The sequence below is a fragment of the Anser anser genome, assembly GCF_964211835.1.
Source record: "Anser anser genome assembly, chromosome: 1".
Lineage (NCBI taxonomy): Eukaryota > Metazoa > Chordata > Aves > Anseriformes > Anatidae > Anser > Anser anser.
The window spans coordinates 127,425,129-127,448,690 of NC_139720.1; the positions used below are offsets into that span (position 1 = coordinate 127,425,129).

At 38.4% G+C, this 23,562-nt stretch overlaps 1 protein-coding gene across 9 annotated transcripts in view; it reads right to left on the reverse strand.

Moving 5' to 3' along the window:
* CNKSR2 (connector enhancer of kinase suppressor of Ras 2) overlaps positions 1 to 23,562 on the reverse strand; it is a 224,254-nt gene that overhangs the window by 159,013 nt on the left and 41,679 nt on the right. For 8 of the 9 annotated variants that reach the window (XM_083826294.1, XM_083826291.1, XM_083826293.1 and 5 more), the window contains exons 3-4: positions 15,626 to 15,828; positions 2,082 to 2,169 (exon numbers count right to left, since the gene is read on the reverse strand). In XM_083826294.1, the coding sequence (XP_083682420.1) occupies positions 2,082 to 2,169; positions 15,626 to 15,828 (291 nt within the window). Of the gene's footprint in view, positions 1 to 2,081; positions 2,170 to 15,600; positions 15,829 to 23,562 lie in introns of those variants that run through there. The other variant, XM_083826288.1, reaches the window with a different exon arrangement.

Genomic DNA, 23,562 nt, shown 5'->3' on the forward strand with positions numbered 1-23,562 from the left:
AAAGCATGGGACTGGCAGGACACCCCTTGGCCTAGGTGGCCACCTGGCCTAGGTGGCAAAAATGCACCCTTGCTGTGTAGCCCTTGGGGAGAGAACAGCCCATGCTCCATTTCCACACCAAAATAAAAACAATAATAATGAAGAAGAAAAATAATGAACAGGAGTAAGTTTTTTTTTTTGTTTGTTTGTTTGTTTTAAGTGAGAAACTTTCGTTTCCAATGCTTGAACACACAAAACTAGCAATACTGCTCTTCTCTAACTCAGGAAGAAGGCAAACCCAATTAATCTTTGGTATTGTATGCATTTATGAAAGCATCAGAGAAAAATGCATTTCTTTTACAAAAGGGAGAGCATCATCAAACAAAGTCATGCCAAGGGACCATAGGAAAAATGTAGCATTGCTCAGTTCAGTCAAGATGGACTGGTACTTCTGAAATCTACAAAAAAAAATCTCCCTAGCATTCCTACCTTGCCTACTCTCTTCCCTTTAATCTGTTCCACCTTCTGATTTGTGAATACTCCCTCAAAATTCTCCGTGTTGGCAGCAACATGTTCCCTCTGTGTTTGCTGAACCACCAGGAGAGACAACCCTCTCTGGAGCATCTTCCCTCTGCATGATGGGTACTGCTACACCGCACAGATCTCCTCTTCCCCTAAAGCACTGCCTGCCTCAGCACCAGACTGCAGCCCAAAGCAAGCAGGCACGCACACTGAGGAGGGCCAGCATCTCACAACAGATGGCTGTGACCTGGCCCTGCAGCAGCCAGCACAGAAATTAGCCTGACCTTTTTCTAGAGGAAAGGAATGTAAAGCCAACAGGCTGCTGCACAACCTCAGCTGAAGCCGAAGGATTTGGTGCCAATAAACATTTCTGGTTCTGCTGAAAATGGAAGACCAAAAAAATGGTCAAGTGATGATATATGAGGGTGCTATGTCCCTTCACAGTTATCAGTGGTAGACAGATGAGTAGTAATCTCAGAAAGGCTTGCATCAGGGTACAGAATGATGCTCAACAGAATAGAGCTATGTTAACTTCCTAGGTTATTTCTACTATATGGTGAATGGTCTAGAGAACAAGTCTTATGAGGATTCGTTGAGGGAGCTGAGGTTATTTAGCCTAGAGAAAAGGAGGCTTGGAGCGATCGCACTCTACAACTACCTCAAAGGAGGTTGTAGTGGGGTCAGGGGTCAGTCTCTTCTACCAAGCAACAAGCGATAGGACAAGAACTCGAGTTGTGCCAGAGCAGGTCTAGGTTGGATTAGGAAAAATTCCTTCATTGAAAGGGTTGTGAGGCATTGAAACAGGCTGCCCAGGGAAGCAGTTGAGTCACCATTCCTAAACGTATTAAAACAAAATGTAGATGTTGTGCTTAGGAACATGGTTTAGTGGTAGGCTTGGCAGTGCTAGCTTAATGGTTGGTCCTGATGATCTTAGAGGTATTTTCTGACCTAAATGATTCCATGTTATCAACATCAGTTTGAACTTGCAGCAAAAGACTTCTCACTTTCCAACAGACAAGGATAGGGACAGATTTAAACCACTTTAGAGAGAAGAAACAAAACAGCGAGAAAGGTTCTCTAAATTGCACTCCAAATGAAGCCCATTAAACAAGTGCTTCTCAGTGTTTACTTTTGAATTTCTTGAAGGTAGGACACACCAAAACGTATACAAAGTATTCTAACCTCATGTGGACATGTCATCTTTACTGCTGTTTAGAACATATGACAAAGCTCCAATACATACACAGCTTTTGAACCAGAGAGTTAATTCAAAGACAAAATATATGAAATTAGATATGCAAATTATCAAGTAGATTTCACAAATTTATAGTGATGTTATTCAACTAGAGAAACCAAGATGGATTCCTCTACTGAGATATGCAGAAACATATGCACAGCACAGACCAACTACTATTATAAAACTAGGAAGCAGGATTTTTATAAAGCCTTTATTAAGCACTACTGTTCCCTTATTTTTGTCAGACAATGATATAGACAAAGAGTAACGCAAAACAGTGTGAACAAGGTAATGGCCACTTACTACTAGGAAAAAATAAATTGCTAAGTAGATTGTCTCATACCTGTTGTACGATTGTCGTTAGTTCCAGACAGAGCTGTATGACATTATTTCTTGTTACTGAGTAATCTGTCACGGCAGCAAAAGGTGATCTAAAAAAGAGAAAAAAAGAAAAAAGAGTTCAACAGCACTGGCATATATCCACTTGCTTCATTGGTTCACAATGCACTTAATACGCATAGGGCTTTTTTTAATGTTTTTCTTCTCTAGTGATATTAAAAGCACAGAGAGTACCTAAAATCTACTATTAAAATTGTAAAACATAGGGTATGTATCCACGGAAAACATTCAACTCTCCTTGATTTTGCATGTTTAAGTTCTTCTTTAAGCAGTTCCATTTATTAAAGTATTATTTCTCACAGCCTTCCAGTTTATTTAGGGACTACTGTTACTCTCCCAGAAAAAAAAAAAAAAACACAACCTTGCCTTTTGCAGTTGTTTGAGAACATCCTTACAGATGTACCCCTTCCACCTGTGTTATGTATGGTGCCCAGATGTGAGCCACATCAGAAGAGCATTTGCCTGATTCACTGGAATTCCTGGGACCTGATCTAATATCTGGTAAAATTATTGGACAGACTTAGAAGAAGTAAAAACTTCATCCATTGGGAAGAATGGCATTTAGAACTAGGGATGGATCAATATTCAGAAACAGATGCAAAGGGTTTACTGGAGGCACAACCTAACATCTCCCCACATTGTGCTACAGTCAGAAGTAATTAGTGGGATGAAAAGTGTAATCCCAGCACTTAAAGTCACCTACATACATCCTACACCTTAAAACCTGTCAGAATGCTTTAAAGGCTTGGTTACCTAGAAGCTTGCTTGTTTTCTAGAGGCACTGCTAAAACATATTTGGTTAGTGAGGATGGCAGTCATCTGATTTCTGTTTTACAAGTCTGTCAAACTATAAATTCAACTTGGTCTATTTTCTATATTCAAGAAGCAGCCAAACACTTGGCATATTTTCTCCAGGATCAGCAAAGATTTTTTGTTCATCAGTGTTGCAAATGAGGTTTTTATGGACATTATTAGCATCACAAAGATGCCACTTCTCCCTAGTATACCTGCTTCAAACATTTACACCAAAAAAAGAGTTGGCAAATCACTGCAAGGGTTACAACATCTAAAAAAACCTAACAACATATCATGCAATGTGCTAAGATCTAAACAATTTTAAGAGTAGTGGATTTAAATTAACCTGGGTCACTTGTTCCTCCCCCAACTGCCATCAAATCTTGGAGCATATACATTTGTATATATCTGTAAGAGTTTTTGCAGTTGATATTGTACCTTTCTCATCTAAGCCTAAAGACAAGTTGTCAGTACAAAGAACTCTGCTATACGCATGTCCAAATTATAACAACAAACATAGTATTAACGAGTCTTAATAGGTTTCTAAAATTCTTTTCTGCATGCAGAATTAGTGAAATTTCAGTCCAGGCAGATTTGGAACCATCTATAAATATGTTCATGTGGACTTCTCTGCCTCCTTCTTCTAATGCCCTCTTTCTTCTCCAGGATTCTCAATCCAGTCCTGATGGTTCACAAGATGACATGAATTGTGAGGTGCATACTTAAGTCTAGCAGCTTTAATTTGATGTAATACATCATACAATTAAAACATTTTTCTACCTGTGTTTTCCAGGGAATTATAAAATAAAACTACAGAAATTGGAAGCCAGGCAGAATTTAAGAAACGTAGAAACAAGTAGACAGTGAGGACTTAGTAGATATCACGTGGATAAGTTCCAAAGGAGCCTGACAAAAGCTATAATCAAAAATCAAAGTTCAAGTTTTATGCTGTGTACAGCAACTGTACAATGTATAAAAACTATAGTAGACCTACCTGCAGACATATGCATACAGTATTACTGAAGTTCAGGGGACGTGTGAGTATATTAAAGGATAAAAGTCAGCTGAACTACTTGGTTAGTAACAGTCATTGTGTTTAAAAAATTAGTACATTAGCCACAATGTACAAAAATATTGTTATTACTCTTTTTAAAATTATGACTGTTGAGGTTCTGAAATCTACCTGAAACCTTTATTTGAAAAGGTCATGTTCATTTATGAACTAATTTTTATTTAAAATGAATGAAATCAAGCCAGTAAATGGTATTCTTCTACTTTAAGTATGGATGTTAATACAATTTGATCCTCAAATTACACAACTGGAATCTATTTGACATTTCAAAGCCTCCAGCATTTCTCTAAACAAAATCGCATGGTAGGCTTTGGCTTCTAATACTGCATGATCTTCTCTCATACTTTCACAATTTATTTTGGTTTCACGGTTCATGAGGAAAATAATGACATTTTTACCATCATTGCTCTTAGTGAGGAACGTTAGAAATGCCCCAAATAAACTTTGTTGACATTAAGAACAGGCAAAGGGACTGAGACATTACTCTTTTACTGTTTACACAGTGAAGATTTACTGAAAACAGCACGGGAAGCAGGCAGCACTGGTGGCAGCAAGAGGGAGAAGACTCCTAAAAATCAATAAGGAATATCTGATATTTTGAGAAGTGCTTCATTACTTGGAAGGATAAGAAAATGCAGAAAATGTAAAGGGTGCTCGAGCTACCTCCTCTGTAGCTTATAAACTGATTCCCTCACATCACTGTTTCTGCCAGTGCCTCTATGAGGGTACTGTTACAAATTGGACCACTAAAAGTGAAATTCTCTTTCCTCCTCCTCCTCCCCAGTTCAGCCCACTTCACTGGAGGCAATCTCTACACACATGGACTAATGCAATGGGCAGCTGGGGAAGCAGTGAGGACAAAAGCATCTCTATATATTTACTGCCAAAGGAAACACATTTTGGTCTTACATCCTGAGCCTCAATTTCAACAGTGAACATACAGCAACACTTGGTATAACAACATGCCAGCAGTTTCAATATAAATATCAATAGAAACATCATTATAGGATCATTAATCGGATTTCATAATAAGACACTGTGAAACAATCATCTGACAAAAAATCTTCTTCATTAACATATTCGCTGATTGCAAAATGTATAATTTTAATACAGAATTATTGACTGAAAACAGATGAAAAAAATGAGATGCAAATAAACCCTACATTCATCTTTTCAACACCTTTCTTGTCAAGTCACCAAAAACATACCAAGTAACAGGAAGAATAGTTTAATTAGACCACTTCTCTCTACTTTTTAAAAGATATTTCCTTGTCTTGCCTAACCCATTTCTATCATCTTCCAGTTTCTATTATTTTCTTTCAGAGCTGAATCTTTGTCAGCCCCTTGGACCTTCAAATCTCAGATTCATCCTCTGATTCCAGAGAAGCAAAGTTTCTGTGAAATTTTGACACGTGCGCTGCCTAATTCAGCACTCTTTAAACAGCTAAAAACTACTTTGGGCTGAGGCCATACGTTGTCCCACTTCCTGCTATGACACAGACCTCCACATTCCATGGTCTCACCTCTCAGTCAGTTCCAAGATCTTTTCCACATATATTTCCGTATTCTTGGAACCTCTTTTACTCAGTTCCTCTTGCAATTCATTATTTCTTCCTTCAAAACCTCCCAGTGATTCTTTTCCTTTGCAACACCCACACAAAACACCCTTAGAACTCCACAGCGCACCTACCTGACCACATACCCTTTCCACTCATTTCCTCTTCCAGACCTCTGCTGATTTCTCCTTTCCACTCTTTGTCTACCCCTTCTAGCTGGGCATCTTAAGTGAAGGAGAGTTATGCAATCATGCCAGTGCTTCTGCAAACTTATGCATGTTGTGGTTTTTTTTTTCTTTTTTTTCCCTTGTTTTCACCTTTTTTCTGCCTTCTTTCCAACATTTGAACCCATTTGCAAACTATTTTCAGAAGTGGGTGGGTAAAAAGTTTCAAGAATAATTAAATTCATGTATGTTTTGTGATCACGCATGCAGCTGGAGACTAGGGAGCCTCTTAATTTTTCCACCGTGTGAACCTGCATCTTATTAGACACCACATATTCCAGTGAGATGAAGAGTTTCTAAATATTTCATTCAAAGGAGAAAAAAAAATAAAATAAAAAACAACCACCTTACAACTGGTCTTAACTTTTTATTTTTTTTAGCATTGCAGTCAATCAACTTCAAAACCCTAGTTTATAGACTGGTTTCTAGAAAATAAGGTTTTCCTAAAGCCAAACAACATGGAACTACTGTTTCCTTTCATACTTTGAAACTGGTGTTTTGAGATAAATATTAAAGTCTGAAACATGACTATATTTATGTGTGTAATATGTTTGTAACACACATACACATGGATGTATGTACACACTCTTTTAGAAATCGAGACCCAATTAAAATCATCAGCAGCATCAGCATCTCTTGGAATGAGGAAAAAAATCAGTCAGGTAACATTAATTCATACAGCCTCTCTGAAGGATTGTTAGAAAAGTAGCTACATCAGTACAGTAGAGCTACTTCCTTCACATATAACTATTCTTCCATTAAGAAATAGTATTATTCAACAGCTATTCTTGCTCACAATTACTTGTTGCGTGTGAAGGAAAATCCTTCCTAAACAATTAAAAGATGCACATTGTGAAGGAGATGCATACTTTTGGTATTTTTAGGTTATCAGTGTTTTCAGACTCATATAGTTTAGGCTCATTTGTCTTCATTTTACATTTGATATGGGAGAAATGATACTAAAATATAGAAATAGATATTTCATTTGAAAAGAATTATGATTTGGCCTGATGGACTGTTAGTAAAAGCATTGCCCAAAAACAAAAGTTAATCATATTTCACCACTGCTTGTAGTACTGAGATATTTTATAACAATAGACAAAGTGAGGGTTTTAAAACCAATATTATCCTTACTTTAGCATCCCAAAAAGGGAAAACATTCTCAGGGCAGTTTGTCTAAACACACCAGTCCAAAATCTTTTAGAGAGATAGGTAAACAAATCAGTAATAACCCAGTCTTCAAAAGTAACACATTAAGCTCAAATAAAAATCTGAATATACAATATTATTGCATACGTATTTGTGCTACAATCCATATGAGATTCATAATTCTGAGGCTTTCATGAAACAAACCTTTTACTTGTATGTAAAAAGTATGGATTACTCTAATGAAACTGTTTTATGTAGAAACAGGGATGAATGCAGTAAAATTTGCACTGAATAAAGGGATTCTTTAAATGAGCGCTCAGTTAAACAATTTACAGATGTTCCAGTAGCACAATATTGTTAAGTACCATAGCATTCTTCGGCAACATTTACTGACAGGTTTGGCATACCACTGAAACAAGCATAAAGGGAAATATATAAAAGAAACCAGATTCACAGGTTTATGAGTGAAGAACAGAAAGTGCTTTATTTGTGTGGTGAATCACTGAACTCTTTTTTTTTTTTCTTTTCGTGTCGTGTCCCCCCCCCCCCCCCCCCCCCCCCCGCCTTTTTGTTTTCCCCCACCATCCTGCATGCAAAACAGACCTACCCTGTCAGAACAAGCAAAAACCAAGCACAGCTAACAGGACTGTATTAAGTCCCCTATAAAAGAGAGACTTCAAACTAGTAACCTTTTTTTAAAGTAAGAAGTTATGGGCTTGCAAACATTCAGGCGTAATTCTCCCAATGAATGCTCCACTTTACTTCAAACTACAAAATAGTCACACAATAAACGTCACCAAGGCTCATTCACTGGAAACAATGTGACAAAGAAATTCAGCTGGCCACATTTTACCTACAGTGTAAGAAAATGCATGCATTGTGTATGTCACCATGGTGAAGAGAGGGAGATCCATATTTGAGCGGAAAATGCATTCTGCTACCACAGTATGTTCATACAAAGCACATTTAAAAAATGTGCTGAATCTGAACACCTGAATTGTTCATATGTAAACAAGAGTGTTTACATCACTGCAGGCTGCACTTCTTTGTGCACAACAGACCATCATTTAACAAGTTCACAGAGCCCACAGGAAGGCTTGGGGGTCCTGTTGTGCTGTCCAGACTGAAGCATCCAAACATCCTTAACTTTAGGCACAGATCTGAGCCTTACTCAATAGGACTGAAGTATACATGCATGTGCTTTGCTGAATATTAGTACATTTAAGACCATGCCAAAATGACTTGCTTACCTGGGGTTCAAAATGAAAGGATTACACCCCACCATTCTGTGACTGGCCTGAAAAGCAAATCTAAACCTGCCAGAAAGGCCTTTTAATCTGAAATTTTAAATTCTGTTACTACTGTCAGCAATTTGACGCACATCTTTTAGAAGACCAACAATTTCTATTTACAGTAGGGCTTGTTGTTCATCTTGTGCCATTTTGTTCATGTATCAGACTACAGATAAGAGTGGTAAATTAATCAAACTGGGACACATTTGTCAGCCTGCTAATTTTCCTCTGGCCACAGCTCTGAAAGCCTGGAATACAAAAGCTATCTCCACAAGACCTCTTTGTTCCTACTACTTAGACCTCGGTCTAATCCATGCAGCAGTTTTTTATTTCCAAAATGGGGATAAGGAACTGCGGTGAAAAACAAGGGATACAAGAGTATTGCTGTGAAAGACATATTGAATTGTTGCCCACACAGATGACTGAGTCAAAGAGTATACTAAGAAAATCCAGTGTTCCCTGACAAATCCTAATTCATGACCATTAAAATCTATGACATGGTAACAGGCACAAAATGTTGTGGTAGTTATAACAACTTCCCACAAGATATTTTGTTAAATACTTAATTGAAAAATAAACTACCATGATATCTTGAATGTGTCTTTAACGAAGACTCAAAGTTTTAAGAACAACCAGCTCTTCTCCAATCCTAGTCTCTAATTCCACATTTGCAAATATTAGCAATATCTGTATAAACTGTAAAGAGCCAAAAACACTCTTCTTGATGCACAAGATATATAGTATGAGGAGTCTTTGCTTCCGAGAACACAACACAAATATTAAATAGCAGGCATGTGCAGGAAGCCCAGAAGCACAGCTAGGAACTATTTCTCATTCAGAGCATCCAGAGCATTTGTTTCCAAAGAAGATAAAAGCATGGTGGACGTGAATGAAGAGAGCATACCAAACCAAGAGCAACATGGAAAAAGGCACCAGTAGCAGCAAAAAATACATTAAGCTCTGTGCTAGCAGAGCAAGGAGACGAGAAAGCTTATGCAGCTGCCACCAAACGTGACTCCAGGCGAGGTTCCCTCAGGATCCTTCAACTTTCGTGATGAGCTTTATAGTCCTTCCTAGTTCAGACTAAATTAATGAGTCCTACCTGTTAAATCTAGCTGCCTCATGGGAAAAAAAAAGTGTACGATGTACAGCAGGATCTGAAGGGGAAAAATTGAGTGCTTAAAGGATGTGTGAAAGGCACTTTTGCTCCCAAGGTTGTCTTCATTTTGCAGCAGCCTCTGACTCATTAGAGAGTCAATAAATACCACTCAAGGTTGTCACTTGAGGAGAGACCAGATTCTGAGGAAAATACAGCTTTCAGTCCGTCTATCAGATGGCTTGCTAAGTTCTGCACTTTTTCTAAGAAAAAGTGTTTGATGAATCTGAATGCCCTTCACTAACAGGACTCACCACAAATTCAGTAGTACAATCAACAGGTCGTAGCAAATTAGTAGAAAAGAAATGAGATGCAAGTACAGTACAAGAGCTGTGTCTTACCAAGAAAGAAATTTATTTATAAGTTGTGTTTAACACTCCCAAATCAGAAGAGATCAGATGAATTTTCTGGGATCCCTATGATTTAATGGCTTTTCAGTTCATATTTGCTTCTGGGCAAAAACTGATTTTTTCACTGATGTCACTGAAGACATATGTAACACGGTGAAACACTAACATGATTTTGTTAACTATGAAAAAAGTACTTTGATTCTCAACATTGCGTGAGCTCATAGTGTTTTCAGTTCAAGAAAGCCATGGATGAATGATACATAATTCAGAAATCTCAGAGAGGCAGAGAACACCAACACACTCACAAACAAAGCAACGCTTCTACAAAATAGTTTTCATAGGACTGTAAATACCTAAGAATAAAACCTACAGAAATAAATATATCTAATTTCCATTTAAGTGTGCAGCTATTACTGGACACACTACTGTACAGAAAAATATACCTTTTGTGAGGTTGGAGATAGCTTTATGCCATACAATTGCAATGTATTCATGCTGCAAACTCACGGTAATGGACTTACAACAGTAAACATGTTTTAATCATACATTAAAAATTCTCTCTGGTATACCTTAAGGTAATGTTTGGCTACAGGGACATACAACTTTTACCTCAAATTTTATTTTTAGATAACCTACATGCATTTTTCAATTGCGTATTTTTTTTTTCTTCTAATGGTTTTCTTTAACTATTTGTTATTTTTCTTTCAACTATGGTTTAATTGTTTTGAATTGTCAGCATACCAGTTTTCCTAGATCTTTGACTATTTTATATTTTTGAACACAGCAATTAAAAAAAGAGAGAGAAGGAGATCTGTACTCATTATACTTTTGATGCTTGATTTCCAGACTGTAACAAACTTTGTGATCAGGAGTACAAGACAGAGTTTTCCTTGTTTGACAACAATGCCGCTTAACAGTATTTGTCTCCCTCCTGCATTTATAACAAATAATGAATTTGCAAAAAGTGAGTTGCCCAAACTGTAACGGTAAGACTATGTGTGTTTTCACTGTCGTTCATAGGATACATTGAGAAATACATTCAGAAGAACTGTTGTACATAATCACAAGCAAAGGAGCACACTGCACAAAAAGCAATGAGGTTTCCTCTTCAGGATGGAGTGTATCAGCCCTGTAAAAGACAGAATTGCCAGGAACCCAGCACATCAGTGAAGAAGAAAGATTCAGAACGATGGCATCAATTACTACTCCAAAACATACAAGCTTCAAGAATTACAGGAATAAAGGCTGAAAGTAATAACTACAATCTAAGTGGAAGTCCAGAACACCTGGATGACTGTATATATTATTTTCTAATTCCTGAGAAGCATCACTTCTCAGTGGAGACATTTAGATGCCAAGTTGATTTGAACATCAAATGAGTAGTTTGTTGCTACAGTGTAAAGCATGTCTTTCTATCAGATTAAGATCTAAATTATGTGTCAAGTGGAAATGCAACGTGCTTTCACAAAAGATTCAGGTTTTGAAGAAAGTTTGCCACCAAAATGGCTTGCAAAAAGTTGAAGATTAGGGAAAGGCCATTAAATAAAACACTGTTAAGACGAAACATTTTTGGAAGATTTTGTGGGTTGAAAAAGTAACAGGAAGTTAAAATTAGTCTAAAGGTTTAAGGACATAATCTATTTGGGTGATGACAGTTTCTTTGCAGGACTTAATTACTGGAGAGCTATTTTATGCTCCTAAAAATCTTCAGCTAACCTCCTTTGAAAACAGCTAGATTTTTCTGCTAAAATTTCCAGTTCCCTAATGACTTTCAAACCCCCAGCAATAAAAGCTATCCTAATTTTCAATAAAAACCTCAGTCTCTGGCATACATCTGGAAGTAGGACTGCTCCAGGCAGAGACCTGGAACAAAGAGCATCCTTGGACCAGCCCTGCACAATGCCACTACAAGAGCCACAAAGACAGTAACTCAGCAAATCACAACTCTTACACTCCATTTGATAATTATGCCTGGCCTGATGAGGTCTTTGCAGACAGTAAGCATACTATGGAAATATTGTAAAGAGAGAACTTTCTAGAGCAGCAAGTGAAGCCCAAGCCCTGTGGAGACATCGCCATTCTCTATACATTTAAAAAAAAAAGCGCACATCACTGCATTTCTAGGCAAGCTGGAGCTGCTGCTAGCTGTTTTTTCCCAGCGTGACTTGTAAGGCAACATAGGGGCAGCCTATATTCCTCCTAATGGTTTTCTCTTCCCTCTCTCACACCCCAGAGATGAAACTGGTATTAGTAACCAACCAAAAGAATTAAGATTTGGGGCCCAGATTTAACAGTAACAGCTGTGCAAAATAAAACTAAATCCATGTTCCTGACTTTAAATATTTAATATTTAAAATCTTTCTATCTCCCTCTAGTGGCCCCAATAGCTGCTTAGAATAAATATAATAAGCATAATCCTATTGCGTTCCAGATGTTCCAACTTCCTGAGAAAAATACAGTCGTTGGCCTGCTTTCACCCCACTCTGGGGGCTTCACAAAGAAGGAAGAACAAACCTAATCAAAAAAATCCACACCCTCATAAATCAGAAAAGTCTTAAAACATTAAAGAAAGCATTTGCCAGAACTACATTTTTAAGCTACGCAGATCTTCAAAAGTGCTTTACCAGAAATCTGAATGAAATTAACATATCGCTTCAAGGAAGCCTTATTTGGATGCTAAAGACAACATTGCTAAAAGAGAGCTCCCACCATGGCTGCCCTCATTTTTAATTTCTTGGAACTCCTGCACTTGATCAGCTAACACTTCAGATAAATGTAAAAGTCATTTTGTATTTTACTTGAGAGTAGAACTGACATACACATTTTTTAAAGTTATTTTAAAAAAGTCTTCCCTGACCAACACTTTAACCTACTAACAGAATTCTCTCTGATAAACACAGTATAACTGTCTTTGTAAGCATAATTTTACTACGAGGTAATTCTCCACAGACTTCTGAGCTACGAACAAGTTTTACAGATTGTTTTATAATACTAGAAGTACATAATTTTAGCCCAGTTTGCAGTAATAGACTGACACATCAGTGTTCTGATGCAAGCACTTCAAACTTATTTATTTAAAGATTTTACTATTCAGTTAATTGGGGGGAAAAAGGCGTGAAAGGTTTGCAGTTCTCCACTACGACTCAATACTGCAGGAAAATAAGTGTCAGTAGACAGACAACACCATTTTAATACATCTCTGTAACAACATATGCCAGTAGTGTTACACATATATATATATTTCAAAGATGTATTATTGTATATTTCCTAGTACCAATGATTACTTTCTTTCTAAAGTTCAACCACTAAATTCATATTAAGATGCCAAAACCATAGCTTGTTCTTCAACGTTAAATATACATATATGTGAAAGCTTACTCTTTAAATTTCAGGGTTTTTTTTCAGTATTTCAGTATTTTTTGCAAAATACTATCTCCACTTATTAACTACCAGTCTTTATCCATTATGTCCAATTCCAATGAGAAAATAATCAAGATTATTTCTAAATAGAAGGAAGTTCCAGGCACTGATCCACCTAGGTGTAACATGCTTTCACGCTAATTTTTCTGTTTTAAGATGCAGAAGGATATGATGTTCTCTGCCAAAAAAGATTTGCAGGGAGAAAAACTGAGGCCTACAGTCCTTCCAAGTCACAGCAGTAGGCTAGAGACAGAGCTAAAAACATACTCCCAATTTTTCAAGTTTCAACATTAAGCTCTTTCCATGAAACTTAATCACTTCTCTGCATATCTAATGTTAATTGTCTAAATAGAAATTCAGGAGCCCAACTTCAGTTTTGAAATCTCTGGAAGGGCTTGAAAGGGGGGAGAAAAGAAGCACCAGCGGTAACTGCAGTCTATTGAACAAAAGAAAGAGCTTACACTTCAGCTGAAGAAATGGAAAAGATTCATGCTTCACCTAAACCTTTCATATGGAAATCATTTATGGGACAGAAGCCAGTTTTCCTCAGGAAAATGAAACACAACATAACCCAGAGCATTAAACCCAAACAATTCTGTTCGATTTTAAGAATTACACAAAACTCATACTCTGAAAAAACTTCAGCTGCTGGATACAAAATAAGATGCATGTTCAGATAAACCTTGAAAATAAGGATAAGGATTTTATTTTTGCTGATAAAAATACACTGCAATATATTTTATAAAGACATACAGGTAGATTCATTTTAACCACTTCAAGAGTTTCAATGATCATCTTAAATACCCGCACATTGCTATTGCTATCATTAGAAGTAAAGGAGAGCAGTTAAGTCCTGATCCTACGTATTTCCTAGGTGACAGAGTGTGGTCGTTTCACCCAGCTGGGCAGCTGAACTTCACCACAACTGCTGTCTCATTTCCCCTCCTCAAATGGAAAAGGGGAGGAAATACAATGGAAAGGTCTCAAGGGTTGAGATGAGGACAGAGAGATCACTCAACAATTACTGTCACAGGCAAAACAGACTCAGCATAGGGAGATAAATATAGTTTATTGTCTATTACTAACAAGCAAGAGCAGTAAGAAATTAAAAGCCAACAAATAACACCTTCCCCCCACCCACCCTGTTCTACATCATTCCCCTGAGCAGCACAGGGGAATGGGGGCTGCGGTCAGTCCCTGATGCTTCGTCTCCGCCGCTCCTTCAGGGTCACTCTGCCCCTGCTCCCCGTGGGGTCCCTCCCACGGGATGCCGTCCTGCCCGAACTGATCCTGCGGGGGCTGCCCACAGGCAGCAGCTCTTCCAGCACTGCTCCCACATGGCTCCGTACCACGGGGTCCATCCATCCTCCCAGGAGCAAACTGCTCCAGCACGGGTCCCCCACGGGCGGCAGCTCCCCCCAGACCCCCTGCTCCTGCGTGGGCTCCTCTCCACGGGCTGCAGCTCCGGCCCGGGGCCTGCTCCTGCGGGGGCTCTCCATGGGCCGCAGCCTCCTCCAGGCCACATCCACCTGCTCCACGTGGGCTCCTCCACGGGCTGCAGCGTGGAGATCTGCTCCGTGTGGGACCCATGGGCTGCAGGGGGACAGCCTGCTCCACCAGGGGCCTCTGCACAGCCCGCAGGGGAACTTTTGGGGAACTTTTCCTCCATGCCTGGAGCACCTCCTGCCCTCCTGCTGCACTGACCTTGGGGTCTGCAGGGCTGCTTCTCACTCCTCTCTCCCAGCTGCTCTTGCACAGCAGTTTTTCCCCCTTTCTTAACTCTGCTCTCACAAAGGCACAAACAACATCACTCACTGGCTCAGCTCTGGCCAGCAGCGGGTCCCTTTGGAGCTGGCTGAAACTGGCCCTTGTCTGACATGGAGCAGCTGCCGGGCAGCTGCTGCTGGACTCTTCTCACAGAGGCCACTCCTGCAGCGCCCCCGCTGTCCCCCCAACCTTGACATGTAAATCCAGTACACAGAGATAAGAGTACGTGCCAGTTCCAGCTACGTCTACAGTTTCAGAGTTCTTACATTGCAATTAAAAAAACTAACCTGCAAAATGCATGTTCACACACACACGGAAGTATATACTAACACCTATATCATGAATAGAATGATCACAGTTTTGTCAATTTTATACTGTCAGAGCAAGGAATCTGAGTTACGCAGGTCGAATTGTTCTATATTGTTAATAAAATATATATACAACCTAATGATGTCAGCCTGTCGCTATATTGTATTTCCAGATGTGCGTAAGGTTGTAGTGAATTTAGATGTATTTTACTGGATGCTATCTGAATTTCATGATGACTGCCAATTAACAAGAAAAAAAAACCAACGCTACAAACTTCCCCTGCGAATTTGTAAATGAATTCTGCTTCAATTCCCACGTCTACGTTAGATTTTGTAAAGAGGTTGGGTTTTGTGCATGTGTATGAACTGGTTACCTGTGACACATTTGGGAGATTTTACCTGTCCAACCAAGCCAGCAGACTTTTAGCTGCTCCAATGAGATCCACTACAGATGTCAGAAAATCATTCGGTAATTTGCGGCTGGTTCTTCCATCATAGTGACCGCTTCTCCTCCTCCCAGTGATGAAGTTCTGCAGATTTTTGGCAGATGCATTCAGTTTGTGAGAAAGGGTTTTCAGATTTTCTGTTTCCAAACCATAGTTCTGAAATAAAAAGAGACAAAGAACACAAAGTTAGCTCTGCTGCTGAACATGAAGTACTGAGAACAGCAAGACTGCTCTTCTGCTTCAAAACTTAACCATTCCTAATAATTAAGGTAGAAATACACCCACTCATTAGATTTTAAATGTATGGCATGTTCTGTTTCTGAAGTGCATAAAAATAGAACAAAAGAAGAAAAAATTATGAGTGATCTTTTAGCTGTTTTTAAGTGCACTGAGAAAAACACCTCAAAATGAAGAGAAACCCTAATCTGGCAGATCGATTTTCAAAGCAGTATATCACTTCCAGAAGATCCGATGGTTCTCTCAGTAGATCTGATGCTTACAGATCAGTCCCTTGTGCCCATAGTCACCCTGATTCCTAAAATCACTTAAGGAAAGAGTCCTTACAACTAGTAGAACTAGATTGCTTTTGTTGGAAGCACGTCCATTATCTTTTTATTCTTTTTAGCAGCAAAGGACCAGCAGATTCACAGACCAGAGAACACATTGCTACTCTGCACAGTGTCTGTGCTGCCCTTTTAAAGTCAAGTTATAAACTTTGCTTCCATTTAAGAGTCAGTCCCTTAAGCTTAAATATGGTCCTCTGCTATGCAGCAGACAGAAATAATCATGCAGAAATGTTAAGAAATAGTACTTGAAAATCCTTCAAATATACAAATGCTGATGAAATGGCAGTAGAGAATACCATAATTTCATGTTTAATTACAATATATTATAGTAACATCCATAATTCCAACCTAGATGATTGTGTGATTCTTTGAATTTGTTGCTCCTGGAATAGATTTGTTTTCCTCACAAATGCGAAGAATAATAGAGTTATTTCAAGAGATTTTTTCTTCCCATTTTAAAGAAATAAGGGATTTCAGAGGCTTGGGCTTATTATTGCCATAGGAGAGATGAGACTGCTAAAACTACTCCTTGCCTTAACCACATCATAGGGTTATGGCCACAACTTGTTCTGAGGATGATGTAAAGGGCTACTTACTATCCAGGGTGGACCATTTCCTACCACAAACGACAAAGCAGGATGCAGAAAGCACCTCATCTGCATACATAAAAATCCACTTCTTAACAATGTCTCTCATCCCAAACTGCCCAAAATTTGCTCACCATGCTAATTGGTCCATGAGGAGAAAGAATGTATTCACCAATCAAGATTAAGACTGCTGAAGCATACTTATTATATTTTTTTTTTTAATTGGTGATGGAGGGAGAGGGGAAAAAAAAGATTTACAGCAGTTGTCACTCTCCTAATCCAAACCATCTACTGCATCTACCAAATGAACTTATCTCCTCTTTAATTATACAGGGACTCCAGGAAGATCCCACTGATGTAGACCCCAGTAAACACACAGCCCCTAGCCCTTCCACAATTTCTAATCCTGAGAAAATGCTGGAATATTACAGAAAGGAGACAGTTCAGAATATGGCTTGCCTGCCATCTCCCAGCCAGATCTTCTTCACACCTGTAAACTGAACACACTTAATGAGGAGTCACTAACATGACAGTTGTCTTTCCACAGCAGAAAATGTGGGACTCAGCTTAAGGGAAATGAACATATGCTAAGGTTGCATTTTAAAAACCTCTACAGCAACTTCTGAGGACATCCTTATTCTGGCCAGCAAAGGCTTTGTGACATGTTTATCAACCACACAGTTTCTGCGTAGGCGCTGTCTGTCCGCTGCCACCTTGCTCAATTCCGAATGAGACAGTTAGTACATTTGGGCAATGATTTTTCCACCATGTAAATATTCTATAGCAATTATACAACAGATAGAGTTAGGTTGTAAAGAAAAAATTACAAGATGAAAACAACAAATTCAGATGGAAAAGTAAAACATACTTTATTATGCAGTTAAGTGGCTCATAACTAATAACTAATTAAATCTGTCCAAATTAAAGAGATAAACATCAAATAATTTTTTATTTTTTTTTCCTGTGGTTGTTGTGGTTAAGAGAGCTTGATGGAGATCTATGACTCTGTAGGAATAAGCTGGAAAAAAATAAAAATCAGGTTTGTTCTTATTTCATTCTACTTCTTGAGCATCTAGCTTACTTGGGGGAAAGAAAAAAGGAAAGAAACAAACAAAGGATACTCCAGACAAAAGATTTATCATGGGAATTTTCTTATAAATCAGCTTGCCCTGAGCAAATTCAGGAGAGGAGTCTCAAGCAGTCAAGCAAACCAAAACCCACTGCAAGGGACTCCCATAACAACACACATTTACCATGGTGCTCACGTCTCCAAACACCAAGGGGAATGACCACAAACAGCAGCTCTGCCACATCTACTCATGAGACTTCCTTCTTTCTTTCCAATATACAGCAATGCTGAATTTCTTAATCAAGGAGGCTGTCAGTGAATGAGGTAATCTAAATACTGTGCTCATCCTCGTCAGCGTAAGTCTGAGTTTCTTCACATAGCACCTCTCAATCTCCTCACATCCCAGGTGTCTCAGCGTTACTAACACTTCCACAATGGGGCCTGTGTTTCAAGTTTCTAAATCCCTCAGCACCAAACACATTCTCCTTCCTCAACACAAGGGAAAGCACCAGCAGGGTCGCCAGGCATCCAGCTGAGCCAGGGCATCCTCTGTCCCCCCAGCCAGGCCACACACAAGACCCATGGCTGGGGACCCATGCCGAGGCCCAGGCTCCATCCCAAGGCTCTCCTTTGACATCTCCAAATTACTTCACCTCTTCCTTCATCCTCCTCTCCATCACCTGGCCCATACCTTGCCCGTTCAGAGAGGCAGGTAACGGATAGCAGCCTGCACTGTGCCTGCTTGCAGTGGGAGCCTACGCTGATAACGCATAGGCCTCAAGTCCCACCAGAAAGCAAATCATCAGTAAAAAGGAAATGCTGAGCAAGAAGATCATCAAAACAGTATTCTGTGACTGAATAACAGGTGCATATATGCTTCTTTAGAAAAGCACCTCCTGTAAAAGCTTAGTGGATTCTTGTTAACATTTCAAGTGACGACTACATACATATTCTTTCTTTTTCAGATGCCTTTTTTCACTGCCAGATAAGTGGAAAGGAAGGGACACAGTCTGTTTCCAGATACATTTGTCAACTGTGTGCATTTTCTTTAACATAAAAAATGGAGGGGCCTACTTGATGTCCAAGCTACATACAATTCAGTCATACATCAGGAATGGCACTGATTTTGGTAAAGCCTCTACCTGCAATATGAGACAGATATAGCCAGAAATGTAAAATACAGAGAAATTTTAGGCAGAATATATTTTGGGGCAGCTGTGTTTATCAAAGCCTCCAAGCAGAAGGGATCCTACAACAGCAGCCAAGCTAACAAAATCCCCACTTTGTTTATTGCTAATATTTCTGGCCCACATTAAAAATGAAACAGAGTTGCATGTTTTAATATTGGAAAAAAGCTTGCTCAAATAATAACTGCCAAGTTCAATCATACTTTATACTTGATACTATACTATTAACAATATTGTTTTCTTAGAAATACGCTGCATTTATTTCCAAGCAACGTAAAAAGATAATTGCAGGCAAAGACGGCAATTCTTTGTTTTTCCCTACTCTGCATTTAGCCTGCACTAACACAAGTTGTGCTGTCATTAGCCAAAATAAATTTACAGTCACTGAAAGAAGCACAAAGAAATCTCTGCGTGCTTGTAGAGATTACTAGCAGCAAGGCAAGTCTACGCATCTGCTTTATCAACAAGGGGCCATAGAGGAAGAGTCTCTTCAGAGACACCCCACCTCAACAGAAATGGCTCTAATGGCATCTTTTCTAGCAATCACAAAACAAGAACTTGATGAAGCTAAGCTACACAGAGTAATAGCTTGTCAGCAGGTGCTTGAGCAAAAGGTGGTGGAAGCTATTAATAGACATTTTACCTGCTAATTACTTTTCTGTGGCTTCACATGACAGTGTGAGTGATGAATTGTAGCTCGTTTCTTCACGTGCTGACAAGCAGCAGGTCTAATCATCACTGATGAGTTTTGATATTTATTTTTTTTTGGTGGGGGGAGACAGGCCATCTGCCAGCCCTTCCTTGCACCAGCACCATAGGGTAGGAAAAGACTTCAGTCACCAAACTTTGGGAGTGAAGTGAACCTTTCTGGACTAGTTTGATGAGTATTAGTTACCCTTCACCACACAAATAAAAATTAACAACAAAAAAAATCAGAGTTCATTTCAATTTTTTCTGTGTTAAATTCACTTAGCCCTTGCTAGTAAGCAAGTGCACCTCACACTACTAGCATGGGTTAGAAAAGAAACTCATACAGTGCAAGCTATTTCTGTTGCCTCAGACATGGTGTCTGGAGGCTGCTGACATCTATAGAGTATGTCTACGCTGCCTGTTCCAGTGCAACACATCTATCTTAAAAAGCCAACCTCAGGTACCAAAAGAAGTCCAAATCTAAATACACCACAGTGTGGAAGACAGACATATGCGCAATCCCATTAACAAATCCAAAAATCCCTTAAAACATATAACCTTATCACAACTTTTTATGTAACCACAAATGCCTATACATCTCCAAGCACAGAGGCCACATTAAGTTCAAGGACATCATGTGACTCCTACAAATAACCCAAGATGAAGAAATAAGCATATGGACCCCTCCGCCTATCTCCCTAGATAACTGTTTCTTCTCATTCAGCCCACAAATCTGCTGGAAACCATGTGGAGCAAAAGGCATGCCGTGACCAGTGCTGACTCTCACTGAAGCAACACAAGATGAGAACTGACACTACTGCTGCAACAATGGTGCTTGGGGGTAAAAGAAAAATAAGAACAGCTTCTGCAGGCAGGCACAGCAGATATCAGTGCTTACATCGATTAATTCTGCTGCCCCTACGGAGAAGGCTACTATGACTGTATAAGCTACAGAAGGTAAAGGATTATTTTTCTTTAGCAAATATTTGACACCACACTCACAAACATTATTTTTTTAATGGAAGAAAAAAGTGGCAACCTTTTGCAAAGACAAATATCACAGCTGAGATAGCTGTAATGTGTAATAAATGATGTGCACTGTGTAATAATTTCTGTGTAAAGAAATATAACTTCTCAGTTATGCCTGATATCTCACAGTAATACAGATAATCACAAGAATGAAACCAAGTTTTCTTTCTAACATAATTTTTTTAAAAGTTGTGGCTTTTTTTTCCACCTATTCACACACTGTTGTGAGAAGAACATATGCCTGCAAAGAAGTGGACTTAAGATAATCTCAGGCAAGCTTAACTTTGCTCCTCACTGTTTTTCAATGCTTTCATCTTCCAAATTTCATTCTTAAGCAGCATTTCTGTATGTAATATTTATTGCTTTTAAACAAGCAAACTGGAAACAGTAAAGATTAGAGCCCCCAGTTCTTGGGAAGCCTGAGGAAGTTTTTTAATTTATAATCAAAACAGCATCATGTGGATACTATGGTGCGTAGCAGCGATTTCAAAACCAGGCCTCAAAATCTGGGGTCGCTAAAAATTTCCCATGAAAAATTCCAACCTTTTTCTCCAACATTGTTTTTGAAATAAAAATGCATCCTGTTCTGAATCTCATTCTCAAAAACATTTGGCTGAACACATCCCACAAAGCATGAGGCAAACCAGTTTACCAGTTTAAAGTTGTGAGCGGCTTGAGAACACAGCTTGTCATACGGAAGGTGCCTTATGTAACTTTATAACTCATCAGTTCTGCCTACAACATATAGTCCTAACAGCCCTTCTTCCAGCATCATGAAATACCAACACTAGGGTTCTCTCCCCTTCCAATAGCACTGACATATGGGATAATTTAGAAGTTCACAACATATGATCCTTATGTATCTGTTTCATAAATACAATTAGTCAATAAGGAATAAAGACAGATAGTTCAAATTGCACTTATTATTTAATAACTACAATAGGTTTATACTGATTAAAAGGCAGATGGTTTCAAAGAATATAAATATTTGTCCTAAACATTTGCAGTCAGAAAAAAATCAGGTACATGACAGCTACAGTCCTGAAGAGCCTGGTAAAGATTATTATTAATCATCCTCCCCTTTCCTGAAAAAAACAGCTCTTTTCCCACAGCACAATCAAGTAACACATCAAAAAGCCAAGCCCTAGTTATGCTTTGTTGCACTAATAGAGCAATTATATAACTATTCGTCTTACTCTTATTCAAGCAGCAGATTCTACAAGACCAAGTGCTCATTATTTTTTTTATTTTTTCTACTCGCTCATGTAATTTTGGCCTTAGTCAGCCAGGTCCTGTTATTTCTCCAGAATTCAAAATACCGGTTATATATTCAGGTAAGTGCATTTCACAGATTCTTAAGCAGCTTATCAGCAGTTTCAACAACAACAACAGATTGTTATAAACCCACTACCACTTTTAAAACATTTTACATTGCAACAGTCCTTTTTAATCGGTCTGCTTTTAATCAGGGTATATATTTTGCACTCGCCCACAACTCAGAACAGCCCAAAGAAAAAAATCAACTAAGAAAAGTATCTATCTACATAGATAGCCAATTTTTGAGATAGGTCAGAGGAAGGGCATTCACATTTGCCCTTTGCATATGGACATATTTACTGCCTTTGGCATACCACAGGCTTTACTGCAGTTCTGTAGAAAAGATCTACTAACAGCAACAAACATTTTCAATGTGATCTCTATCAGCTAACATACACCCTTTAGGTCCTTGTTTTTATTGATCCAGTTATGGTCTTTTGATTGAGGATATCCTTCTTTGCAGTAAGTTAGCTCAGGCTGAAGACAGGAAGGCAGATGACATACAAGTAGAATTTTAACTTGCAAAGGGCAAGAGTAAAAAGGGTAAGTAATTTTTATGCTGTGAGCATGCAGAATATTAACAATAAATTGTAACTTCAGTACACACATTTCCATTCTGGAATGAAAGCCTTCCTCATTTAGCACTACAGTGATTAAGTGTAATATTCACTATTACTGACAAAAGTATTTTTAAGATCTGACTAGTGATAAGGGCAAAGGAAAGTATGTGTGTGAGAAATGGCAAGAAGATGAAATTAAGATAAAAGGCATAATTCTTAAGAGGAATTGAATCATTCATGGGTAAAGTAGATCTACTTTTTAAAACATTTATATGCAAATGAATATGTGTTAGTGGTAAATGATAAGTAATTTCAAGTTTTAGCACACACACCAACATTTTGTCTGCCAAATAATAATGCTATTTCATCTGCTGTAATCTTCTAGCTTTACAGATTCAGATGTACAGTGTATAATAAATTCCTCCACAGCCACAGTAAATTTAAGTAACCTGCATGAAACCAGTACTAAAATCAGTATTCTGTACAAAGTGAAAAACATTTTTTCTTTTAAACAAAAATCTCTTCTACACAAATGCAGGTTCCCTGAAAAATATTTTGCAAATTCATAGAGCTTTAACTAACATGTTTGCTTAAATAAAATTTGAAAGCATTCAAATGTAATTTGTGAAGTTTTCTAAATATTCTTTTCTTCTCCGGATAAAATATTTTCCACTTCAAGTTCTCATTTAAAAAAAATTGTTCACGATGAAATGAAAATAATTTAGTATTCTTCATTCAAACAAAACCTACGTTATAGTTTGGAAAAGCAAAGCAAAACAAACAAAAACAAACAAAAAACACCACTACCAAAAAACACCCTTAAGCATCAATATATTGTGGTGATATGTCAGGAAAATTGGATTATTTTTTTAAAGATGGAAGAAG